This window comes from Arachis ipaensis, chromosome B08 (genome assembly GCF_000816755.2).
Source record: "Arachis ipaensis cultivar K30076 chromosome B08, Araip1.1, whole genome shotgun sequence".
NCBI classification, from domain to species: Eukaryota; Viridiplantae; Streptophyta; class Magnoliopsida; order Fabales; family Fabaceae; genus Arachis; species Arachis ipaensis.
Window position 1 is genome coordinate 118,256,631 of NC_029792.2, and position 24,381 is coordinate 118,281,011.

General features: G+C 36.6%; 4 protein-coding genes across 17 annotated transcripts in view; all 4 read left to right on the forward strand.

Moving 5' to 3' along the window:
• The window catches only part of LOC107613292 (tubulin-folding cofactor E), an 8,079-nt gene extending 5,948 nt beyond the window's left edge, over positions 1-2,131 (forward strand). For 9 of the 10 annotated variants that reach the window (XM_021109830.1, XM_021109829.1, XM_021109831.1 and 6 more), the window contains 7 exons: positions 337-444; positions 522-556; positions 731-793; positions 953-1,044; positions 1,162-1,238; positions 1,322-1,399; positions 1,594-2,131. In XM_021109830.1, coding sequence (XP_020965489.1) covers positions 337-444; positions 522-556; positions 731-793; positions 953-1,044; positions 1,162-1,238; positions 1,322-1,399; positions 1,594-1,692 — 552 coding nt within the window. In that variant the 3' untranslated portion in view covers positions 1,693-2,131. Of the gene's footprint in view, positions 1-336; positions 445-521; positions 557-730; positions 794-952; positions 1,045-1,151; positions 1,239-1,321; positions 1,400-1,593 lie in introns of all 10 variants that reach the window. The other variant, XR_002352951.1, reaches the window with a different exon arrangement.
• Positions 1,837-12,043, forward strand: LOC107611573 (pentatricopeptide repeat-containing protein At1g73710). Its single transcript, XM_021109828.1, has 3 exons — positions 1,837-1,968; positions 9,968-10,124; positions 10,213-12,043. The coding sequence occupies exon 3, from the start codon at positions 10,289-10,291 to the stop codon at positions 11,966-11,968; it is 1,680 nt and encodes a 559-aa protein (XP_020965487.1). The 5' UTR covers positions 1,837-1,968; positions 9,968-10,124; positions 10,213-10,288; the 3' UTR covers positions 11,969-12,043.
• Positions 12,595-19,247, forward strand: LOC107612988 (uncharacterized protein At4g37920, chloroplastic). Of its 5 annotated transcripts, none has more exons than XM_021109837.1 (7): positions 12,595-12,825; positions 16,331-16,490; positions 16,702-17,042; positions 17,479-17,647; positions 18,025-18,269; positions 18,531-18,712; positions 18,801-19,247. In XM_021109837.1, the coding sequence occupies exons 2-7, from the start codon at positions 16,349-16,351 to the stop codon at positions 18,958-18,960; spliced, it is 1,239 nt and encodes a 412-aa protein (XP_020965496.1). In that variant the 5' UTR covers positions 12,595-12,825; positions 16,331-16,348; the 3' UTR covers positions 18,961-19,247. The 5 variants fall into 5 exon arrangements, with proteins under 5 accessions (XP_020965496.1, XP_016170285.1, XP_016170288.1 ...); XM_016314799.2 differs by having other exon boundaries at positions 18,531-18,718; positions 18,801-19,245; XM_016314802.2 differs by having other exon boundaries at positions 18,531-18,701; positions 18,801-19,245.
• On the forward strand, positions 19,379-21,302 carry LOC110266060. The gene is made up of 2 exons (XM_021109838.1): positions 19,379-20,605; positions 20,919-21,302. The coding sequence occupies exons 1-2, from the start codon at positions 20,086-20,088 to the stop codon at positions 20,987-20,989; spliced, it is 591 nt and encodes a 196-aa protein (XP_020965497.1). The 5' UTR covers positions 19,379-20,085; the 3' UTR covers positions 20,990-21,302.

A 24,381-nucleotide genomic window follows, 5' to 3' on the forward strand; every position in this document is an offset into this window, starting at 1 on the left:
TTTAAAACAGACAGTTGCAATGATCTATCCTTAACTACACTCTATTTCTCAGTAATGAATCATTTTATTTTTAATTCTTTATCTGTCTATTATCCTTGCAAGTTTACATTGAGAAAGTAACTAATCTGTCTTGTAAAACTATTCTTTCCTTTTCACTGCAGAGACTATTCTTTCCTCTGTTACACTTTTTCTTACACCTCTCTCCGACCTTTTACTTGCTTGATTTTCTAGAGTAGTTTGTTACATATGAGAATGTTCTATTCTAATTGTTTGTTACATATGAGAATGTTCTATTCTAATTATTTATTTTCATTTTTATTTTAATCAACATCAAAGGAAACTAGGCTTTCTGAGAACCCAATAGCTGATTCTACAAGTGGTGGAGTTCCAAGATTTGTTTTGATTGCTCGTTTAGCCAAAATCAAGGTGTTTAATGGAAGTGAGGTAAGTGATGGATGATCGCTCCTAATCTTTAATACCTTAATGTATCAGATATGTATTCATATCTAATTACCTTCCAGGTTACACCTCGTGAAAGGAAGGACTCTGAGATTAGGTGATTATTCTCTAATTACCTTTCTGATATTTCTAATATTTACACGTGTTTTTGCAAATGTGCTTACCTTTAGTTTCTGAATTCAATTAAAGGATCACGTCTCATCGTGCTTTGAATGTAAAATGGCATCCTCTTTTTTATCTTTTTGAAAACTTTTTAACAGTTATCATGCAGGTATGTTCGACTTGTGATCTCGAGGTTGCATGCTAATGCTGAAGAAATCAAACAGCATCCCAGGTATAAAATTAATTGAGTAGTTTTTGGGAAGGTTTGGTCCAGCATTCTTATTGAGTAGTACTTGATAAAATTAATTGAATAAGAGAATTATTCAGCATATTCACACGTGTTGTATATTGATCAATAATTTTGTGAATGTTCTGATGTACTTCATTACAGGTTTTCTGAGCTTAAGAGTTTGTATGGAATTGAGGATGAAAGACCATCAACTGGAGCTTCAGGCCCACAAACAATAGGCTCAGGGTTCTTGTGTATGAACCTATGGACGAATCTGTGCATTCAATCCTTTTTTTTTTTTTAAATAAATAAATAAATTAAAAAATTCCAAACTTGCAATATCTTTATTAACTTGATATAGGGATATGCAGCTATCACTTTGAAGTGTGTTGGAGCATCCATGGGTGAGAAGCAACCATTGACAAAGAAGCTGCCAGCAACAGCTACGGTTGAAAATCTATTCTTTTATTAATGTACTGTTCACCCTGTTTAGACCTAACACAGTTTTTCTAATTAACTTGTTTTTCTCAGGTTGGTAAGCTGAAATTTCTCTGTGAGAGCTTTTTTAAGCTGAAGTCATTGAAGCTAAAGTTATTTCTTCAAGAAGAGGTTTGTTTTCATTAAAAAAAAAATAGCATTTGTTGTTCAAATCACGATTGCCTGATTCAGTTACCCTCGACTTAATCTTGAAAAATCATTTCATTTTCCCTTGATCGACGGCGACGCAAAGCTTTTCAAACTGATATGCTGGAAAAGTAGAATATAGTTTATATTGATGTAGTGCCGTGTCTTTGAATTTGCAGGGCTGTCCATTACCTGTGCTGCTCGACAACGACACATCATCTCTTATGGATCTTGGAATTGGCAATGAATCAATTATCCTTGTAGACGAAGAAAGTTGATAGAAAGATCAGAAATTGAAGAGCTTCTCTTGAGTGTGGTTACAAGCCAACATAAGTTGAAATCTTGTGTTTCTTTGAGGCACTGCTGAATTGGATGCTCTTTCCCGCTCATGCCACAAATATTTTCTGTATCCCCAGTTCCATTGCAGACAGATTTGGATCTTGCACGCCAAGAAAGAAGAATGGCATTATTTGGAAAATGAGCTCAAATTTTTTACAAATGTGTTTAGGAAACATTTATGTTTGCAATGCAGATTCGGATTAGTCCCTCAAAAAGTATTGTTATCTCTGTTTAGTCCTTGCATTAGTTGGCATGGAATATAGGATAAATAGAAGGGTTAAATGGAAAATTTGTGATATTTTAAGGGATAGAAAAGAGTTTAGTTTTGATATATTAATAGTGTAAAATATTTTATGTGATCATTTAATTAGATTTATACGTTTAGATAATCCTTTAAATATTAGTGGTGAATTTTTTTTTTTTTTGATATGGCAATACAAGAGTGGTTGTTTATGTAAATCTTTTACTCTGACAATTTATAACAATTAAATTAAAAAATGATAAAATTTCCAAGAATTCAGAAAAAAAAAAAGGATATTATTTTATTAAAATGTTTTATTTATACAAAATGTTATGTGCACTCTAAAAATTAACTTTGGGTAAAATATTAAATTGATCATCTATATTTAGGTATAATATTCTGTTTTGGTCTTTAATGTGCACTCTAAAGTTTCATTTAGTTTTAATATAGTCTCACCGTGAAATCAAAATTAAATAATTAAGAGAATGTTTTACATGACAGTTGTTCATACATTGGCCCAACACTAAGGCCCAGGTCCAAATACACCAAAAGGCCCAATCCAAAGATTAGCCTTCGTTATTCACCGACCTCTTTAGAAGAGGTCGGACTCAACACAGACTTCTTTCCAAAGAAGTCGGGCTCAAGAGATAGCTGGCAGATAACACTTATTCAAATAAGTAACTGCCCCTAAAATCTCTCAACCCACTTCTAGAAGCCATATCCCAACAATTCCTAGATAAAAGGGACGGTTACCCACCTAAAAAGGTGGCACTACTCCAACGGTGGTTATTGGATCACCACTATAAATACCCTGACACTCCTCAGGTATCGCTAAGTTCCAATACATTCTAAACCTGCTTAACCCCATGCTGACTTAGGCATCGGAGTGTCTTTGCAGGTACCACCCCCATCTCTTGGAACACACAACTCGGAGGCGGCTCCCAGACGTAAACCAAGTCGGAGACCACACTCCTCCAGCGCTTGGGCCTCAAACAAGCCCAACCACCATCCGGTTCTAGGTAAGCCCCGGAACATTGGCGTCGTTGCCGGGGACCTGGAGCTCAACTCTTGATAATGACGGATGATCAACAACATAGTCAGACAACCCCTCGACATGAATAAGATGCAAGCATGTTAAAAAGAAGCTGGAATACAGTTTCTATGGATGCCAAAAATCCTGTAAAAACTTCTCCCAATGGGCAGAGGATATCAAATAGGGATGATGATTCTACTTCTACAGTTAAATTGGATTAAACAAAAGAGAAGAAAGTATCGTCCCAAGGCCATTGTAGAAAGCAAACCAAGACGAACTTGAAAGCCAATTGAATAAAAGAATTTTCAATTGGCTTAAAATCAATTGGCGAAAGAAGTTACGTGAAAAAAAAGACGAACTCGAAAGCCAATTGAATAAAAGAATTTTCAATTCAGAAAATTCAATTGGCAAAAGAAGTTACGTGAAAAAAAAAGACTAACTCGAAAGCCAATTGAATAAAAGAATTTTCAATTCAGAAAATTCAATTGGCAAAAGAAGTTACGTGAAAAAAAATGAACTCGAAAGCCAATTGAATAAAAGAATTTTCAATTCAAAAAATTCAATTGGCAAAAGAAGTTACGTGAAAAAAAAAGAAAAGACGAACTCGAAAGCCAATTGAATAAAAGAATTTTCAATTCAGAAAATTCAATTGGCGAAAGAAGTTACGTGAAGAAGAAATAAAAAAAAAAAAGAGGAAAAGGGAACGTGACTAATCCCAACCTCTTCGTGAAATAGAATGGACAATGACATCTGTGCCAACTTACAATCTCGGAAAAATCCATGATACCCACTCATGAAATGGAACAGTTGCATGTTCCAAATACATAGCATCAGCCAATTTGAATGCAACCCAATCCGACAACGGAGTGATGAATCCAGTTTTTTCTTCAGTGGATTCACATGTCAATTACAACAGTGAATAATACAAAGAATTCTCATGGTACATCTTTCGTTGGTTGCTCACAAATTACATCACTGCCAATGAATATGGAAAGAAATATTCCTGTGGTAGAATTTGATGTTGTTCGCACACCAATAAAGATGGATGTCTTCCAGGAAGAAAACTGGAATCCGATCCAAAGAAAAAGAAAGACAGGGTGACAAAGGCCCCGTCTTCATTGGAGGGAATGATGGTCAGACTTTTCTTCAAAGGTCGGATGAGCCGGGAGCTCACAAAGAAAATCCGACCTCTTTTAGAGCTCATGAAGAAAAGTCCGACCTCTTTTAAAGGTCAGACTTTACAACAAGGTCGGATGAGCTGGGAGCTCACAAAGAAAATCCGACCTCTTTTAGAGCTCATGAAGAAAAGTCCGACCTCTTTTAAAGGTCAGACTTTACAACAAGGTCGGATGAGCTGGAGCTCACAAAGAAAATCCGACCTCTTTTAGAGCTCATGAAGAAAAGTCCGACCTCTTTTAAAGGTCAGACTTTACAACAAGGTCGGATGAGCTGGAGCTTACAAAGAAAATCTGACCTCTTGCAAAGTTCACGAAAAAAGTCCGACCTCTTTTAAAGGTTAGACTCTACAATGAGGTCTAAAACCTCATTGCTCAAGAAGAATCCGACCTCTTTAGAGCCGACAAGAAAAAAATCCGACCTCTTTTTGGAGTCCGTAAAAAATCCGACCTCTTTCGCGATCAACTCTACAATGAGGTCAAAAAACCTTGAAGAACACCAGAAAGAGATTCTGACTTCTTTTAAAGATCGGAGTCTACAATGAGGTCGAAAACCTCCAAGCTTAGAAAGAAAGTCCGACCTATTTCCAAGCTTAGAAAGAAAAATCCGACCTCTTCTAAGGATCCAAGCTTATGAAGATAATTTGACCTCTTCTGAGGATTCAAGTCTACAAATAAAAATCCGACTTCTTTTAGAGCTTATAAAGAAAAGTCCGACCTCTTTTAAAGGTCTGACTTTACAACAAGGTCGGATAGGCTTAGAGCTTACAAAGAAAAGTCCAACCTCTTTCTTGAGGTACGACTTCGAGAACCAGATCCCAAGCATAAATGGCCATGAGAAGGTCATACGAAGAAATTTCTCAACCGACAACCTCGTCTTGATCCAAAATGACATCGGACCAAAATCAGACGAAAAATGAAAAGATCCCAACAAAGTCACTTAAGACTTGAAAAAGAACTACTACAACATACTCGACTTACTCGAAAACAATCTACCTAGATTGTGCCATATCTACAACAAAAGGGATACTACAGCTAGAAAGCGCACCTTACTTCCTAATGCACACTTTTTCTGACTTGAAGTGACGAGATCCAAAGTGGTGTAAGAAGTTATAAATGCAAATCGTGGTCCGACCTCATTAAGCCACTTGTACTAAATCAAGCTGGCAAAGGGCAAACCTAAAACGAATTGCACAAATAACTTAAGGACAGCGTGATCATAATCAAACATCAACACGAAGAGGATGTAAACCTGACCTCACAACAATTTGTTTAAAACAAATTGAAAAAGGGTGGTGATTTATAAGAATGCCTCCTCAAGCCAAGAGATAAGTATCCGACTTTACTAGGTTGACACAACAAGTATAAAACAAGTTATCCGACCTCCCAGAAAGAGAGTCCAAAATAACTTGTAAAAGTCACATAGCAACAAATAGTAAGATTCAAGAATGGCATGACTGAATACTCGAGTCTGACTTTATGAAGCTCAACCTCGAGTAGGGGCACTGGCTTATTATGAGAGCCAAGTCCAAAATTATTAACCAAAGACAACATTCTACAATGATGCTAGAGCACGAAAGAAGAACGCGACCCCCTTCCGGAAACCTGAGAGCAAACTCAGATAAGGAAAGAGCTCTTGAGACAAAGGATGGCCACGAGATTCGCCGCAAAAGACCTCATCTTGATAAGAAAAAATATCAGGCTACTGAGTTCGGACGAATGAAAGCTGACAACAAAAAGGATAGGACCCTACAAGATTACTGAGATCTTAGGAAAATGTTCTTATAAGGTGACCGACTTAAACAGCACCGAGCTACCAAGGTCGTGGCATGCTTGTAACATGAAAAGATACTATAGCTAAAAGCGAACTCTACTCCCTGATGTACTCTTTTTCCAACTTCATGATTTTTCCCAAAAATTAAAGGGTTTTTTCTGAAGAAGGGTTTTTAACGAGGCATCATAGTGGAGGCTAAGGGGGGAATAGATCATTAAACCCTTAGTAGCCGTAAAAGTACCTCCCCAAATAAATAAAGGTCTTTTTTATAATATCTCTTATAAATTCCTTCTCGTTTTTCTTTCTTTCTACGAAACGCGCCGACTTAAGCTCGACAAAGCGTGAAAATCCCATGAACCGACTTAGATGGTCGTCAGGATAAAACGACGAGATACAAGTCGGTGTAAAGAGGTTATAAAAGTCGATCGTAATAAACTCGGAAATTATCTGACTTACCAGTCGGAAAAACCGAGAAACAAGAAAACGCATCGCAAAAGTAACCTAAATCATAAGAGCTCAATAAATCAAAAATTGAGTATAAGGAATACCAAAAAGAGATCAGGAAACCTACTGAAAGCATTAAGGCAAAAGGCTGTCCCGAGTTGTTATGGAAAACTTAAAGAAAGGGACAGTCAGCCAAGAAAAAGGTTTTTCAAAACAAAGATCAAAAAGGTTTTTTCTAAGATTGAAATCTTAGAAAAGGGCTACTACAAAGTGTCTAACTTCAAGGGTGAAAAACTGCCAAGGTCGCGACACACCTCCAATATAAGGAGATACCACAATTTCTTATGGAAATTGATTTTCTACAATTAACACACACCAATCGAAGCTCGATAAACCGCAAAAATCACAGGCCGATCATATAGAAATCACCTGGATGAAGCGACGAGGAACCAATTGGTGGAAAAAAGTTACATATGCGAATTGGAAAGAAAACATCTCAAAACAGCTCGAGCCAAACGGGTTGAAAAAGTTGTGTTTAGAACAAGTCGCACAAGTAACTTAACTAAATATGCCCCTCGAGGCATGAATACGATTTAACAACTCGATCCACACGAATGAATCGTACAAAATCTCAAGCCCACGATCTCATCTCTACAAGTTCTAAAAATAAACGACCTAATCATATAAAATGGAACAATTTCACAAAAACAAGTTGTTCAAAGAAAACTTGTTCTAGCATTCACAACAACATAAGGACAACTCGGATTAAACGAGTTGAGTCAGTCAACCATATTCTCTACGAAATTGCATTAAGCACAAGTCGTGTCTATCTAAAAGCAAAGCTTTAAAAGTGATTTGTATCAAAACAAATCATTAAAGCAAAGCATTAAAAAGTGATTTATATCAAAATGAATCACTTCAACCAAATGACTCGTATAGAAATGAGTTAAAAAGGAAGGATTGTAAACGTTTTTTCGAAACGTAAAAACTATCCTCCAAAACAACTTGGATAAAACAAGTTGTATCATACACAAGGATAATAACCTTGTAAAAACTAGAAAGGAGAGGGAATAAGCATATAATCCCTTCACCTAAGGCGCCAATTTATACTCGAGAAAAGCGCAAAAAATCACGAGCTGGCCTTTTCAATGGTCGCTCGGATAAAGCGACGATGTACAAATTGGTGTCCAATGGTTATAATACGACTTGATGATTTAAAACAACTCAAGCCCATGAGTTGAACAAAATCGAGTAAAAAATAACCATATGATCTAAGTAATTTGTATTAAAATAAATTGCGCAAAACAACTTGATATATAACGAGTTGTGCTTCAAAAAAGTGACTTGTATAAAAAACAAGTCATCTAGAAAACTCAGAATGAATGAGTTCAACAAAAAAAGGCTTCATTCGAAAATCCTTTCTGCTTGATTGCTCGAGTCCGACTTCATAAAGCTCGACCTCGAGCAGGGGCATAATGGATAAAGCAACGAAGTCCGATGGTTATAAAGATGATCTGATACTCTAAAAGGACTCAAAATAAACAATTTGTACTTGAAACAAGTTGTGAAGTCCTAAAAAACAGCTCGAATTTAAATGAGTTGTATGAAATTAGATCAAGAAATAGCCACGTTTTAATTAAACGATTTGAAATGAAACAAATCGTAAGACCTTAAAACTACTCGCATCGAACAAGCTAGATGAGGTTATACTAAAAAATAATTACGAGTTTTGAAATAAACGATTTGTATCAAAACAAGTCGTAAGAAATCAGAGTAAGTTTCAGAAAGGTGATTTGTATTAAAACAAGTCATGTATCCTCAAAACAACTCGAATTGAACGAGTTGTACGAAACTAGGACAAGAAATATTCTTTGGTTAAGTAAGATGTGCTAAAATCAATTATACAGAGCCTACAAGCCCGAGTTCAAATACTCGAATCCAACTCTTAAGAAAAAGAGATTGAACTCGAGTAGGGGCACTATTCATACACTGGCCCAACACTAAGGCCCAGGTCCAAATACACCAAAAGGCCCAATCCAAAGATTAGCCTTCGTTATTCACCGACCTCTTTAGAAGAGGTCGGACTCAACACAGACTTCTTTCCAAAGAAGTCGGGCTCAAGAGATAGCTGGCAGATAACACTTATTCAAATAAGTAACTGCCCCTAAAATCTCTCAACCCACTTCTAGAAGCCATATCCCAACAATTCCTAGATAAAAGGGACGGTTACCCACCTAAAAAGGTGGCACTACTCCAACGGTGGTTATTGGATCACCACTATAAATACCCTGACACTCCTCAGGTATCGCTAAGTTCCAATACATTCTAAACCTGCTTAATCCCATGCTGACTTAGGCATTGGAGTGTCTTTGCAGGTACCACCCCCATCTCTTGGAACACACAACTCGGAGGCGGCTCCCAGACGTAAACCAAGTCGGAGACCACACTCCTCCAGCGCTTGGGCCTCAAACAAGCCCAACCACCATCCGGTTCTAGGTAAGCCCCGGAACAACAGTAATACAAGATAAATGTCGATAATTTGGAGAAAAGGTACAAGTTCCAGATTAGGGTTGGCAATGGGTAGGGTAGGATAGGGTTATCCGCGAGTTGAAAATTTTATTAAAACTCTACCTATCTTACCCGCGGGTTGAGAATTTCTTAACCTTAACCCTACCCGCACCCTAAAGTTCTAAATTCTACCCTATTCTACCCGCAGAAATATCAAATTTCTTCAAAGTAAATATAAAATTCAATCATTTCGAATTTTATACATATTAATAACATAAAAAATAAAAAATTTCATACTTTAAATTACTAAATTAACTAACTAACTTAGTGGTTATTCACTTATTGTAAGTTATTATATAAGGGAGATTGTGGGTTCAACTCTCACAAAATTAACCGTGGATGTATCAATACATTTATTTATTATTCCCCCTACAATTTGAATGAAATATTTTCTAAAAAAATTGTTTTAATTATTGTCCCTCATAAAATGTGTCTGAAAAACTTTTAAAAATAAGAAAAGCATTCTATTTCTATCAAAAAATAAATTTTAATTTATTTCAAATTTAAATTCATAATTTGGCGAATTTCCGCACTGAAAAATCTTGCTTCTGTCGCTGTTTTCCCACCTTAAACCCTCACCAAGACGCCAACTACCTCCTCCTCCTCCTCCTTCTTCTTCTTTCTGAGTTCGTTATTACTTCAAAGAAAGCATAACATGTCATGTTCAGACATATTTTTTGTAAGTCCTCCTTCTTCATCTTCTTCAATTTCTTCAAACTTTGGTGCCACCGTTATCACAAAACCTCACTACTGGGGCCATTTGCCAACCCCCATCACAAAATCGCACTTTCCTCGCATTCATTGTCATTCAAAGACTCTATCTTTACCCACAAACTCTATTAGTTTCAAGCATTTCCTTTCGACCGAGCTGTTTAAGACGGGTGGGAGAAACATTTTGAATTCATCAAACAAGGAGATTGGTCCCCAGAAACCCCGGTTGACTTCAACTTTCAATACCATGATAGATTTGTATGGCAAGGCCGGACGGCTAAAGGATGCTGCCGAAGTCTTTGCTGATATGTTAAAATCCGGAGTGGCAATGGATACAATCACTTTTAATACTATGATCTTTATCTGTGGAAATCATGGTAATTTGTTGGAAGCTGAATCTCTGCTTAATAAAATGGAAGAAAATGGTATATCCCCTGATACGAAAACTTACAATATCCTTCTGTCCTTATATGCTAATTCGGGGAATACGGATGCTGCTCTTTGTTGTTATAGAAGGATTAGAGATGTTGGGCTCTTCCCGGATGATGTAACTCACAGAGCTCTTCTTGGTGCGTTATGCTCAAAGAATATGGTTCAAGCTGTGGAAACTCTGATTGATGAAATGGAGAAATCTTCTGTTTCTGTCGATGAGAACTCTCTTCCTGGTATCATCGAGATGTATGTTAACGAAGGAGCCCTTGACAAAGCAAATGATATGCTTCAGAAATTTCTAATGAACGGTGTACCATCATCAAGTATATGTGCTGCAATTATGGATGCTTTTGCTGAAAAGGGACATTGGCTTGAAGCCGAGAATGTGTTTTATTGGGAAAGAGGTGTGCCAGGACAGAGAAGGGATGTCATAGAATACAATGTCTTGATCAAAGCGTATGGCAAAGGAAAACTTTACGACAAAGCTGTTTCTCTCTTCAGGGGAATGAAGAATCATGGGACTTGGCCTGATGGTTGCACTTATAATTCTCTCATTCAGATGTTATCCGGTGCTGATTTAGTCGATCAGGCAAGAGATCTCATGGTTGAAATGCAAGGGATGGCATTTAAGCCGCATTGTCAGACTTTTTCTGCTGTTATTGCATCCTATGCTCGTCTCAGTCAGCTTTCTGATGCTGTCAGTGTGTACCAGGAAATGCTACGAGCCGGAGTAAAACCAAACGAGGTTGTGTATGGATCTTTAATAAACGGATTTGCAGAATACAGTAGTCTTGAAGAGGCACTTTGGTATTTCAACATTATGGAAGAATCCGGATTATCTGCCAATTTAGTTGTGTTGACATCCTTGCTAAAGTCTTATTGTAAGGTTGGGAACTTGGAAGGAGTAAAAGCGATTTATGAACGGATGCAGAACTTGGAAGGTGGTCTTGATTTAGTTGCGTGCAATAGTATGATCAGTCTCTTTGCAGATCTCGGATTGGTATCCGAAGCCAAGATGGCTTTCAAGAATTTGAGAGAAAAGGGCTGGGCAGACGGGATTTCATATGTGACAATGATGTATCTTTATAAAGATATGGGAAGGATCGACGAGGCCATTGAGATTGCGGAGGAGATGAGGCTTTTAGGTTTACTGAGGGATTGTGTTTCATATAATAAGGTACTGGTTTGTTATACCACTCATGGACAGCTTTATGAGTGTGGTGAACTAATACATGAGATGATATCTAAGAAGCTTTTGCCAAATGATGGAACTTTTAAAGTGTTGTTCACTGTATTAAAGAAGGGAGGGTTTCCAATTGAAGCAGTTGTGCAGTTGGAGTCATCTCTGAAGGAGGGGAAGCCTTATGCGCGACAAGCTGCGATCGCTGCTTTGTATTCTTTAGTTGGTATGCACAATTTGGCGCTTAAATCCGTTCAGACATTCATAGAATCCGAGGTTGATCTTGACTCCTATGCATATAATGTGGCAATCTATGCATATGGTTCGGCTGGAGAAATCAACAAGGCCTTGAACACATACATGAAAATGCAGGATAAGCATTTGGAGCCGGACATTGTGACTCAGATTAATATGGTAGGTTGTTATGGAAAAGCCGGCATGGTTGAAGGCGTGAAACGGATATTTACCCAACTAAGAGGCGGAGAGATCGAGCCATGCAAGTCTTTGTTCAAGGCTATTATAGATGGTTACAGAGTTTGCAATAGAAAGGACCTGGCTGAGTTAGTTGGCCAAGAGATGAAAATCACATTCAACTTGGAAGAAAATAATGAAGTTGAGAGCAAAATTGAAAGTGAAAATGGAAGTGATTGTGATTGATTTTGATGAAAGCTTCTTTGAGGTCTGTTAAATCCACAGGTGGTTGTATATTTAGGGGAGACAAATTTATGTATGTACAATGTAAGTAGTGAAACACAAATGATTGGTAAGGAAAAGAAGAAAAAGAAAAAACCACATACACAAAACACAAAAACCTAGTGGTAATCACCACATAAATTACAAATATCATACTCTCAAACAAGTTACCTTTTCTGACCCACCAACAAAACTCCAGTATATATAAACTCATCAAAAGACTAACCGTGAACCGACAGCAATCACGGTCCGATTAACCTCCTAAAACCGCTGCTTCAAAAACCGGTGGAAAACCACCAAACTGAGAACTGGCTGGTTTGAAGAAAACGTTCTCGTTTTTGTTTGCCAAATTTGGCTTAGCCAGATAACTTTCAGGCTTGGTTTGGTAAAACTTTTTGGTAAAACTTTTTGAAGAGGTGTTTGTGTTTTTTAAAAGCTCAAAGTCTTTATTTTGTGTTTGGTATCAGAGTATTTTTGAAAGCATCAAAGATAGAGTTTTTCAAAATTGACTTGTATTTTTCAAAATTTAAAAATTTAATATAATTTTATATGTTAACTAATTTTCGAATTTAATACTTACATTTATCCGCCGTCCATTCGTCGAGCTCGATCGCCGTCGTCTGGTCGGCGTCTTCCGTCAATAAAGCCATTCCCTTTTTCTTTTCGGATTGAAGTTCTGCCCCCTTGCTTCTCGTTCGATCTGGCAGAGTGCTGTCGTGAGTCGTCAGTGGTGAAGTGAAGAAGAAGGAATAACAGTGGTCGTCGTCTGGTTGCCGTCGCACTCAACTGATCGCCGTCCTTGTCTGCTGCTCAGATCGAAGGTCAGTGCTCACTGTTAGGGCTTGTTCTTCATATTTTTAATGGTCTGTTCAGATGTGAGAACAAAGGTTTAGGATTCTGCTAGTGCTACTTAGATTGCTTCTTTTTCCTTTTTGAATTTTTCATTCTTGGTTCTTTGTTACTGCTAGTGCTACTCAGATTGAATTGTTGGATGATTAACTTGTTGAATGATTAACTTCGTTCCTCTCTGAATCATATGAAAAAATATAAATTCATCAAAATGAGAAAATGGTTTGTTTATTCAAATGAGACTCCTGCCAAAGTATAACAAAATTTTGTTAAATTTTACTTCCATATTTGTTCTTTAGCTTTGGCTTTGTAATTGGATTTATGTCCTGAAGTTGAAAACATGCTATCTGCTGGGTTTGGAATTCAGCAGTTCCAGATACTATGTATGAAGGCTGTAGAATCCAATGCCTTCTACGGGCACTTGAACTATGCCTTGACAGAAAAAGCATTCAGCAGTCAGTATTTGGTGAATTTAATGAGATATGTACCAAGTGAGATCCTGCATATCTTGGCAAAGTTGATTCTAGTCTATTATTCAACCTTTTAAAATTTGATTATTTCGATAAGAATTTGCTTTCTGCTTATGGTATTATGTCTTTGAAAACATAATATCACTACTAATGGTGCTATTTTACAAGGACCTCTATCTATTGCTGCTAAGAGATCTGGTTTTCCAAACTTGGTTGGAATTATGTATAAATTGTGTGGTGTGATGTGATGTGGCATTGCTAGTGTAGTTTCTTAATTGTGATCAGTCAGTTGAAAACTAAAATATTGCTAATCTTTGTTAAAATTATACTAAAGCATGAGCTTTTATTTGTTCAATATAAAAGCATGAGCTTTTATCTATATGTTTGAGTCTTCTCTCCTACATTAAACTGAATTTATTTATTGAATTTTGTTAAGCTAGATCTTGTTTTGAACTGAATAAAATGAATGATGGAAATTTTATTATTGTTGATTTTTGTTGTTGAATCTTTGTTTGGATTAAAAAAAGAAATAAGGAACTAAAAAAAGAAGAAAGTTAGTGCATAAAGAACTAATTATGTTGTAAGGTGTTTATTTATTTATTTTTTATTATAAAACAGTTTTTTGGTTGGATCACGGTTGAACCGATTAGACTAATGAACCAATGAACTAGTAACTAGAATGGTTCAGATTTTTTAAACCTTAATTGCTAGTGTATAATTTGTATGTTTCTTTTTCTCTTTTTTTTGGGCTCTATTTTGTTATTATATAGAAAAAGCTTGTGTGTGTCTATTCTAAGTTATGAAACAAGCAAAGGCAAATTTATTGATGCAATATTCAATGAATTTTCGCTTCAGGAGAATAATAAAGACTAGTTCAATATTACTATAAGAATCTAAACTAAATTATTTGTTACAAAAAGCGAATAAAAATGAAATATATAACATTTACAAGATTATTGTTAACCTAAAATTAAAGGGAAAAAAAGAAGAATAGAGGGTAAAGCAGGCACTACAGCGTAAAATGGAGTCCTTATATAATAATATAAGAAAAGCAAAGGAAATTACCAATTCAAAGTCCTTTCGAACCAAAGCTGAAGCTAAATCAAGGTTCTAAAAATCGGATCGGTGATTGAACCGTTTTAGTTATTAGTTCATTAGTTTATTGGTCTAACTATGGTTCATTTGAAAAAATAATAAAATAATAAATAAATTATAAATAAATACTAAAAATAAAAATAGGACAAAAATAATTTTTTATTATTCCACAAAAATAATTTTCTAATAAAAATAGGACAATTGAATTTCATTCTTTGATTCAAACGAAGATTTCCCCCAAAACAAGAGAAAAGGTTTGGTAAAATTTTTTAAATACGTGTTTGTATTTTTTAAAAGTACAAAAAGACTATGTACTTGTGTTTGTAGTTTTTAAAAGGTTGGAGTATTTTTTAAAGTATCTAAGGTGGAGTATTTTAAAATTGGTCTGTACTTTTCAAAATTTAAAAAATATAATATAACTTCGTATATTAACGAATTTTAAAATTTAATGCTTAAATTTATATTTTTTATAGTATTTTTAAATTTTAAAAACAATTTTACCAAACGTAATTATTGTTGCTTATGTTTATTTAAAATTATTTTTAATTTAATTTATCAAACATAAATACTATACTTCTTAAAAAATTATTTTTTAAAAACTAGCTTTTACTTCTAAAAAATAAGAACTTTACCAAATTAAGCCAAACTCTAGCGGTAGCCTCCTCCACGGCCGCTCTTCTGCCGGCATCCGTCACGCTCAACACCACCGTCTTTGTCTGGGCGTCGAGTCCGAGTCTCCAACCCTTCTCCTCATTCACCAAGTGCAGTTTCTTCCTCGAGCTCGCCGTACGCCGTTTTCTCTTCGTTTGCTCAGCCACGCTTCTGCCGCCGTTAGCCGTCGTGCTCGCCTCCTGGTCTCCGTTTCGGTCGCGCTTCTGCCCCTCTGCTCAGACTGCTTAGAACGAAGGCAATGACTTCATTTTTTTTTATTTTTCATTCTTTGTTCTTCGTTCTTTGCTCAAAAGTCATCGAATGGTTATTAAAAATTGGAATTTTTTGTGGTTTTAATTTTTTATTAAGTGATTATTTGATTGTTGATTAGCTCTGGTTCTGCCGTTTTTCTGTTTTTCTATTCTCCGTCAGTAGGTGGATTTTTCCCTGTGAGAAAAATTTTAGTAATCTTGAAGGTAGAAGCACAGCATAAGCTGTTACTTTGTTGTAATGGGTACTGGAATCGAAATCAAAACAAACATGGGGGCTCCCTCTGCGCAACTTGCTTGTGAAGGGGTTGAGAAACCTGTTTTCGATTTTGAAGCTGTGTCCCCTCCTATGTTGATACTTGGCTTTCTGAGGGATCTATCCATCGATTTTGAAATCTCCTGTTTTGAAATGCACCCTACCATTAGTGATCAATGATCAGGATCCCACCCTCCACTATGCTCTTGATTATTTTTGCAAGGGGTTGTGGGGGTGAGAAGAGGATTGGATGGCATTTTTGTCTGGTAAATTAGAGAAGGATAGTGCATGTTGGGTTTCTTTTTGTTCACTGCTTGGAACTTTGTTGCTGAGAATTGTACATGTCTAATGATATGTCTTCTGATACAATGATTTGCTAAACTCTGTAAACTTTTCTGTATTAGTCTAGCTACATTGAGCAGCATTATGTTGGACTATCAATTTTTGGATTGGTTTCAAGTTTCAACTTTCATGTTTTCTTCAATAGGATTCACTTGAGTGAATTACATGATGCTACACATCCTGATGTCAATTTTAGCCGTATTTGATGGCTGTAGGTAGTCTAGGATTGTAAAGCACCACTTTGATATTAACTTTTATCTTAATCACTCCTGTTCAGGCTTCTATGTGTACCAGAATATGATTACCTTACTTTTTTATTTATCTTTTGAATACATGGTGTGATTTTGAACTTTTCAAGTTTAATTTGGAATTAAGAGAGCATTGTGTGTTTCAGGATTTGTGTTATTGCTAAATGGAGTCACACGCAATGATTCTTCCGTTGCGCTATTATTCAGTTCCTCTAGTATTGTCCGCTACCCAACCTACTCCTCCATTTCTTGCTTTTCCCTCAAAAACTTCTCTTTCATTTCCGCGCCTCAATTTTCCCACCACAGGTAATTAACCACTTAATTATTCAGTTAGTTACAATTGTTAGTTACCCTAGTACTCAAGTTTGCACTCCATCTGTTTGTATAAATGCCTATACGGGGATACAAACTTGCGGAACAAAATTTCTCCATATTTTCTTTTGTTTTGTTTGTGTTCTATGTTTCAAGAGATCATAGGGCTGCCATTGTGAACAATTTTTTTATTTTTGATATGAAGCAGGGGGAAGGTTGTGGCACTGTCTAACTGTTAGTGAAGGCTTGTCCTCTGCCAGTTCCTCTGGAAGCAGTGTTGATGTTGATGATGGCAGTGGCGGTGGCGGTGGAAAAGAAGAGGTACTGTTGGATGAGAGTCGAATGGTTAGGGTGTGTGATAAGCTTATTGGTGTTTTCATGGTTGACAAGCCCACACCTACCGATTGGAGGAGGTTGCTGGCTTTTAGCAGGGAGTGGGACATCATTAGGCCCCATTTCTTCAAGCGATGTCAGGATAGGGCAGATGTCGAGGCTGATCCCACAATGAAGGAGAGGCAGCTCCGCCTTGGAAGGAAGCTTAAAGAGGTATTACCATGTGCACTATTTGTAAGACAAGAAATGAATATGAAATAAAAAAGGTGTTAGATAGTACAAACCACACTTTTATACTGGAAATTTGTTACAGGTCAAAGCTTGAAGCCCTGGAAACACCATTTGTAACGGCCTAACAAGACAGATGGTTGTATCAAGGAAATAGTCTTGCACTTTAAGAGTTTAGGATATACCATTTGTAGTGTTTATAGGGTGTAACCATATTGCTATGTGCACGGACAAGGTGTGAAAGAAAGAAAGGACAGAATAATATGTCCTTGCTTTTTCGTCCCCCATTTTTGTTTTGCCACAGTTTGAATGGGATATGATCATTATTGTATTTTTGTAATGCAGTCCTACTGTAAGCTGTATTTATTTGGGAGGCATAAAGTAGGGAATGTTGCAATTTTATTAAAAAGTTCTTGTGCAGATTGATGAGGATGTGCAAAGACATAATGATCTACTTGAAGTGATCAAAGGGGACCCATCAGGAATTACTGACATTGTCGCCAAGCGTCGTAAAGATTTTACAAAAGAATTCTTTGTGCACCTTCATACTGTAGCTGAATCCTACTATGACAATGCTGAAATGCAAAATGGTAGGATTTTGTTTTACAGGCTTATAGCATCTTTGTCTATTTTCGATAACACTTTGGATTTAGTTTCCAATCTCATATCAAAATGTGTCATCTTCATTTCTTGTCTTGTAAATGATCAAGCCACATTTAGTTCATTCAGTTCTGAGTTTTGGACGTATTCTGAACAATTACATTGTTTTTTCTCATTTGACATAAATTAACTTTAATGAGGTAGAAGAAACTTAGACTCTTAAATTTGTGTAAATTTTAGTACCCTTGGTCGAAACTTAAAAACTAGAATAATATTAATTGATCCTCAGAATACTAATGGCGGTAGTTCAGTCCTGCATATTTAATTAATTTGTTTGTTTATAACCTCCTTTTTTTTTTGTGACAAGAACTTGCAAAGCTTGGGAACATTTGCTTGGCTGCTGTACAAGCCTATGATGATGCAACCGAAAGCATGGAAAAGTTAAATGAAGCAGAGTTGAAATTCCAAGATATTTTCAATTCGCCCTCACTTGATGCTGCCTGCAGAAAAATAGACAGTTTGGCTGAAAAAAAAGAACTTGATTCCACATTGGTATTGATGATCACCAAAGCTTGGTCGGCTGCTAAGGAATCAAACATGATGAAAGATGAGGTATTGATGATGAAATCTGCATTTTCCTATTCCTATCTACGTTGATATATCTACTTAACTTTATGAGCTCGAAGGTTAAGAAATTTTTGTATGATTATTGCAACTAATATAGTTTATTTAGGGTACACTGGTAGTGTAACCACATGGGAATTCCATTTTTGTTAAAGGAGAGATGTCATAAAAGGGTCTACTCATTTCAGATTTATGTTTGCCGTAACATTATATGTAAATCTTGCCATTTTCTTATATTATTGTATGCAGGTAAAAGATGTACTTTATCATTTATACAAGACTTCCGTGGGAAACCTCCAGAGACTTGTGCCAAAAGAGATTCGAATTATTAAATATCTTATTAGAATTGAGGATCCTGAGGAACAACTGTGTGCTCTCAAAGATACATTTACACCTGGAGAAGAACTTGAAGGAATCGATGTTGATAGCTTGTATACGTATGTATTAATTTCAGAATGTAAACTTATTGAAATAGAATTTACTTACAGTTGTGTTAACCATTTCGTTATTAATTTTTAGGACACCAGAGAAACTTCACACATGGATAAAGACTGTGGTGGATACTTATCATTTGAGCACAGAAGGTACCCTTATTAGGGAAGCAAGGGATATGCTGAATCCAGAGGTCATCCAAAAATTGGAGGTCCTTAAAACTGTTGTGGAAAGGAATTTCATGTGAATTTGAGCTTAGCTTAAAAATATGGGTGCACTTGGAGTGTAACATAATACAGCTGCATGCTTTGCATTGCCAAATGAAACTGAAATGCAGCAAAATAGCAATCTGTTAGAGTTATTTTTTGTATGGCTGTAGAGTTAGTTTTGTATAGCTGGCAGGTTAGTTAGTCTGTTAGATCTACGTCCTACACCACTAGTTAGTTATTTATTATTCCTATTTGTACAGCTATATACATTGCACATAGTTTTGGTTTTGTGAATTAATTAAATCATTCCAAAATTCCTTTCTCTTTCAATCTCAATCTTACTCTTTATATTTTCTTTGCTCAAGGCTGCATTACAAGCTTTCCTCTCTTCAAGCTTGTTCTTGCAAGTTATTTGAATTACAAGCTCGATAAGTCAGAAATAACAGATCACTCACCAGATCCGAATGCAAGTCATTCATCCGAATTTCACTACAAATTTTGAGAGATTCACTACTTTCATGTGTCAATTCTCTCAGTTTCAAGCACACATCGGCAAATCCGACTCCTCTTCTACCATTTCTGATCCGATCGGTCCTTATTTTTTTCATCCAGAAGAAAGTTTTGGAACTCCTCTGATTCCGCTCTAGCTAACGCCTCAAAATTATTACCAGTGGTCGCATGACATGTGGAGAGCACTGAGATCGAAGAACAAGGTGAAGTTCCTTGAAGGATCGATTTCGAAACCGACCGAAGGCGATCCTACTTTCGAAGCATGGGACAGGTGCAACAATTTTTTTCTCTCTTGGATCAACCTCTCTCTCAGTCCTGAGATTGCTAAAAGCGTGTTGTGGATTAGTTCAGATGCAGATTTGTGAAACGATTTGAGGCATCCTTATTCGCATGGAGATGTTTTTCGAGTAGGTGAGTTAAAAGAGGAATTCTATGCACTCAAACAAGGTGATCTCTCTATCACTTCTTATTTTACAATGTTGAAGGCTATTTGGGAAGAATTAGAAAATTTACATGCCATCCTTAATTGTGTTGCTTGTGTGAGCGGTTGCTCTTGTGGATTAAAAATCGTTCGAGATCATACATCTGAAGAATATGTTGTTAAATTTTTAAGAGGTTTGAATGAATAATATTCCACTGTTAAATCACAAATTATGCTTATGAAGTCATTCCCTGAAATCAACACTGTGCTAGTTATGCTAACTCAACAGGAACGACAGTTGAATTGTGAGTTGTCTGGTAGCAAAATTGTAACTAATTCTTTGGAAGTGCAATCCTCAGCTGGAGGTGGTTCATTCCCAGCGAGAGGCGGAGGCCATGGGAGAAGTACAGGTAGAGGAGGCACTCAGAAATCCTATGGTCGAGAATACACTTCCAAGCTTTGTAGCTACTGTAATCGAATTGGTCATTTAGCAGAAACTTGCTGCAAGAAAAACGGCTTTCCTGCTCACTTAAAACAGCGAGTAGCTAATCAAATCAGCACTGAAGGGACAGTTGAGAATTCCAGTGCTGAGATCACTGATTCTGGCTCGGATGAAAAGAGTAGCAATAAAGTACTAGAGTTAACTCCAGATCAGAAAGAAACTTTACTGGCTCTCCTCCAACAACCATTCATGCCAGCTTCCAATAGTGTTAACCACATCTTTTCTTCAGCCACCCTCACTCAGCCAAAAGGTAGGCATTTCTTGAGTATGTCATCAAATTTTAATAAAACCTCTTGGATACTTGACAGTGGAGCCACTGATCATGCATCTTACCTTCAAGAGTCTTTTAAAACTTCTTTTACATGAAGCCGGTCTTAGTAAATCTACCTGATGGCTCCACCACCACTACAAACATTTGTGGCATTGTACAACTTTCGAACCATTTGATCCTTACCAATATTTTATTCATACCTCGCTTCAAATATAATTTAATTTCAGTTTCTAAACTCACAAAATCATTGCATTGTGAATTAAAATTCACTGATTCTTCTTGTGAGATACAGGTACTCCCATCATTGAAGATGATTGGGCAAACGTCATTGGTGATCTCTATGTGATGAATGCTCAACCCTGAAAACTAACTACACCAGCAGTTCATATACCCTCAATAAATCTGACAATGGAGCAAAATCTAGGAGCCTTATGGCATGCTAGACTAGGTCATCTACCATATAGCAGAATGTCCATAATGAAAAATACATTTTCATTCATCGAGTGCATCTCATCATCTCATGTTTGTGATTCTTGTCACTTTGCTAGACAAAAGAAATTGTCATTTTCTACTAGTAACACACTCTGAAAGTGTTTTTGACTTAATACACATAGATATTTGGGGGTCACTCTCAATTCTATTAACTTTTGGCTATAAATACTTTCTTACTATTGTAGAAAATAAAACAAGGTTCACTTTGATTTATTGCATGAAATTGAAATCAGAAGCTGCGAAATTGGTTCAAAATTTTGTTCAACTGGTGCAAACCCAATTTCATAAAACTGTGAAACAAATTAGAACAGATAATGGAATGGAATTTAAAATGGATTCTTTCTACAACTCAAAAGGAATATTGCATCAAACATCTTGTGTTGAGACTCCTCAACAAAATGGAATTGTTGAGAGGAAACATCAACACATATTGAATGTTGCAAGAGAACTTTTATTTCATTCTCATGTTCCAAAATATTTTTGGTACTATGCAGTGCAACATTCGGTACATTTAATCAATAGACTGCCAAGCACTTTCTTAAATCATAAAACTCCTTATGAAGCTCTTTTCAATGCTAAACTAGATTTAAATTCTCTCAAGGTGTTCAGTTGTCTTGTTTTTGCCATTACTTTAAGTGCTGGTAGAAGAAAATTAGATCCAGGAGCTCGAAAATATATTTTTCTCGGATATCAGTCAGACACAAGGATATATTCTGTTTGACTTGAAAACAAAAAAGCTTTTCATATCAAGAAACACTGAATTTTATGAGCACCATTTTTCTTTTAAACAAGTGACAAATGATCTCTCTTCCATGCATCAACATCCATTGAAGTTGTCAAATTCTGACCCTTTTGCATTTTATTATGATAATTTCACACATAATACAGCTGCATCTCATCATAACACACCAGCACCTTCCACCATAAGCATTGCATCAGATTCATCTATAAGTTCTGCATTGCCAGTGGCATCTCTCATGACATAATTACTTCTTCATCATCCTTAGCATTGGAACCAGCATCAGCACAAGCACCATTAAACCATACATCCACTAACATTGAACCTCCACCTGCTGTACCAATTTTTAGAAGGTTTGAACAAGAAAGAAAACAATTGTCTTATCTTAAAGATTTTCATTGTTTCCACATTTCATCACATAGAGATCCAATGAATGCTATCCAATTACCTTCAACTTGTAAGTATCCTCTTTTTCATCATTTGTCATATGCATTATTCTCTCTCCCAAGCACCTATCCTTTACTTCTTCACTCATAAATAACCCGGATCCCAAACACTATTTTGAGGCTGTCATGCATGATTACTGGTGGAAGGCCATTGAGGCAAAACTCACTGTTCATGAGCAAAACAAGACTTGGATCATCACTCCTCTTCCTCCTGGGAAGAATGCAGTTGGTTGTAAATGGATCTTTCGTACCAAATTCAATCCAGATGGCACCATTGAGAGACACAAAGTGCAGCTTGTTGCCCAAGGCTTCACTCAAATTCCTAGAGTGGACTACATTGACACCTTTAGTCCCTTGTGAAGATGAGCACTGTGAGAGTTCTCATTGCCATTGCCACAGCGAAGAACTGACACCTTCATCAGCTTGATGTGAATACGGCTTTCCTTCTTGGCGACCTCCATGAAGATGTTTACATGAAGCTTCCAAAGGGACTGCAGTGTTCAAATCCCAAGTTAGTTTGCAAGTTGACGAGGTCTTTGTACGGCTTGAAGCAGGATAGTTGCCAGTGGAACATCAAACTCTCTGCTGCTCTTGCTACTCAATCTGAAAATGATCATTCATTGTTTACTAAATCCACCAGTACAAGATTTACTGCCATCCTTGTTTATGTGGATGATTTAGTGCTGGCAGGGAACGATCTGGATGAAATTCAGGCCGTTAAGGTTTTCTTAGATGATAAATTCAAGATTAAGGATCTTGGCATCCTCAAGTTTTTTATTGGTATGGAGGTGGCACGCAACAAAATCAGTATCGCACTGTATCAAAGGAAATATGCATTAGACTTAATCACGGATTGTGGCTTACTTGGTGCCAAGCCAGCTTCTATGCCTATGGAGTATACTACCTCCCTGTCTAAGGATTCAGGTTCTCCTCTTCCTGATGCAACCATGTATCGCAGATTGGTGGGCAGACTTCTATATCTTACAAATACAAGACCTGACCTTAGCTATTCAGTTGGGTGCTTATCTCAGTTCATGGATTCACCCATTGATGCTCACTTAACGAAAGCCTATCGAGTCCTTTGATATCTAAAGCAATCCCCTGCAACAGGCCTATTCTTCTCGGCCAACAATTCCTTTAAACTCTCTGGTTATACAGATTCTGATTGGGGTGCTAGCAAAAACACTAGAAAATTCATTAGTGGCTATTGCTTCCTTCTTGGCCACACTCTCATTTTTTTGAAGAGTAAAAAGCAAGCCACAGTTTCAAGGTCCTCATCAGAAGCTGAATATCGTGTCTTTGCTAATGGCACTTGTGAGCTTATTTGGTTACCCAAGCTGTTAAAAGAATTTGACATTCACCCTCCTCTTCCGGTCGATATTTTTTGTGACAATAATTTGACTATCTACATTGCATCAAATCATGTATTCCATGAGAGAACCAAGCATGTTCAGGTAGATTGTCATGTGGTTCGAAACAAGTTTAAAGAAGGAATTTCTAATCTCAGGCACATTGCCTCTAGTGAGCAACCTGCAGATCTTTTCACTTAACCCCTTGCTCCCAGACCATTTTCTCACTTGCTTTCCAAGCTGGGATTACTTGATTTGCATAACCCAAGTAATACCAGCTTGCAGGGGGCTGTAACATAATACAGCTACATGCTTTGCATTGCCAAATGAAACTGAAAATGCAACAAAATAGCAATTTGTTAGTGTTTTCTCTGTATAGCTGTAGAATTAGTTTTGTGTAGCTGGCAAGTTAGTTAGTCCTTAGATCTAAGTCCTACACCACTAGTTAGTTATTTATTCTTTCTATTTGTACAGCTATATACAATGCACATAGTTTTAATTCTCTGAATTAATTGAATCATTCCAAAATTCATTTTTCTCTCAATCTCGTTCTACTCTCTTCTATTTTCTCTGCTCAAGGCTGTATTATTAGCCTTTCTCTCTTCAAGCTTGTTCTTGCAAGTTATTTGAATTACAAGCTTGATATCATTTTATATGGAGCATGAGTCCTAGATGTCTACCAATCTGTAAGCCATGAATTAAACGCATTGATTCAAGGGTTTAGACATT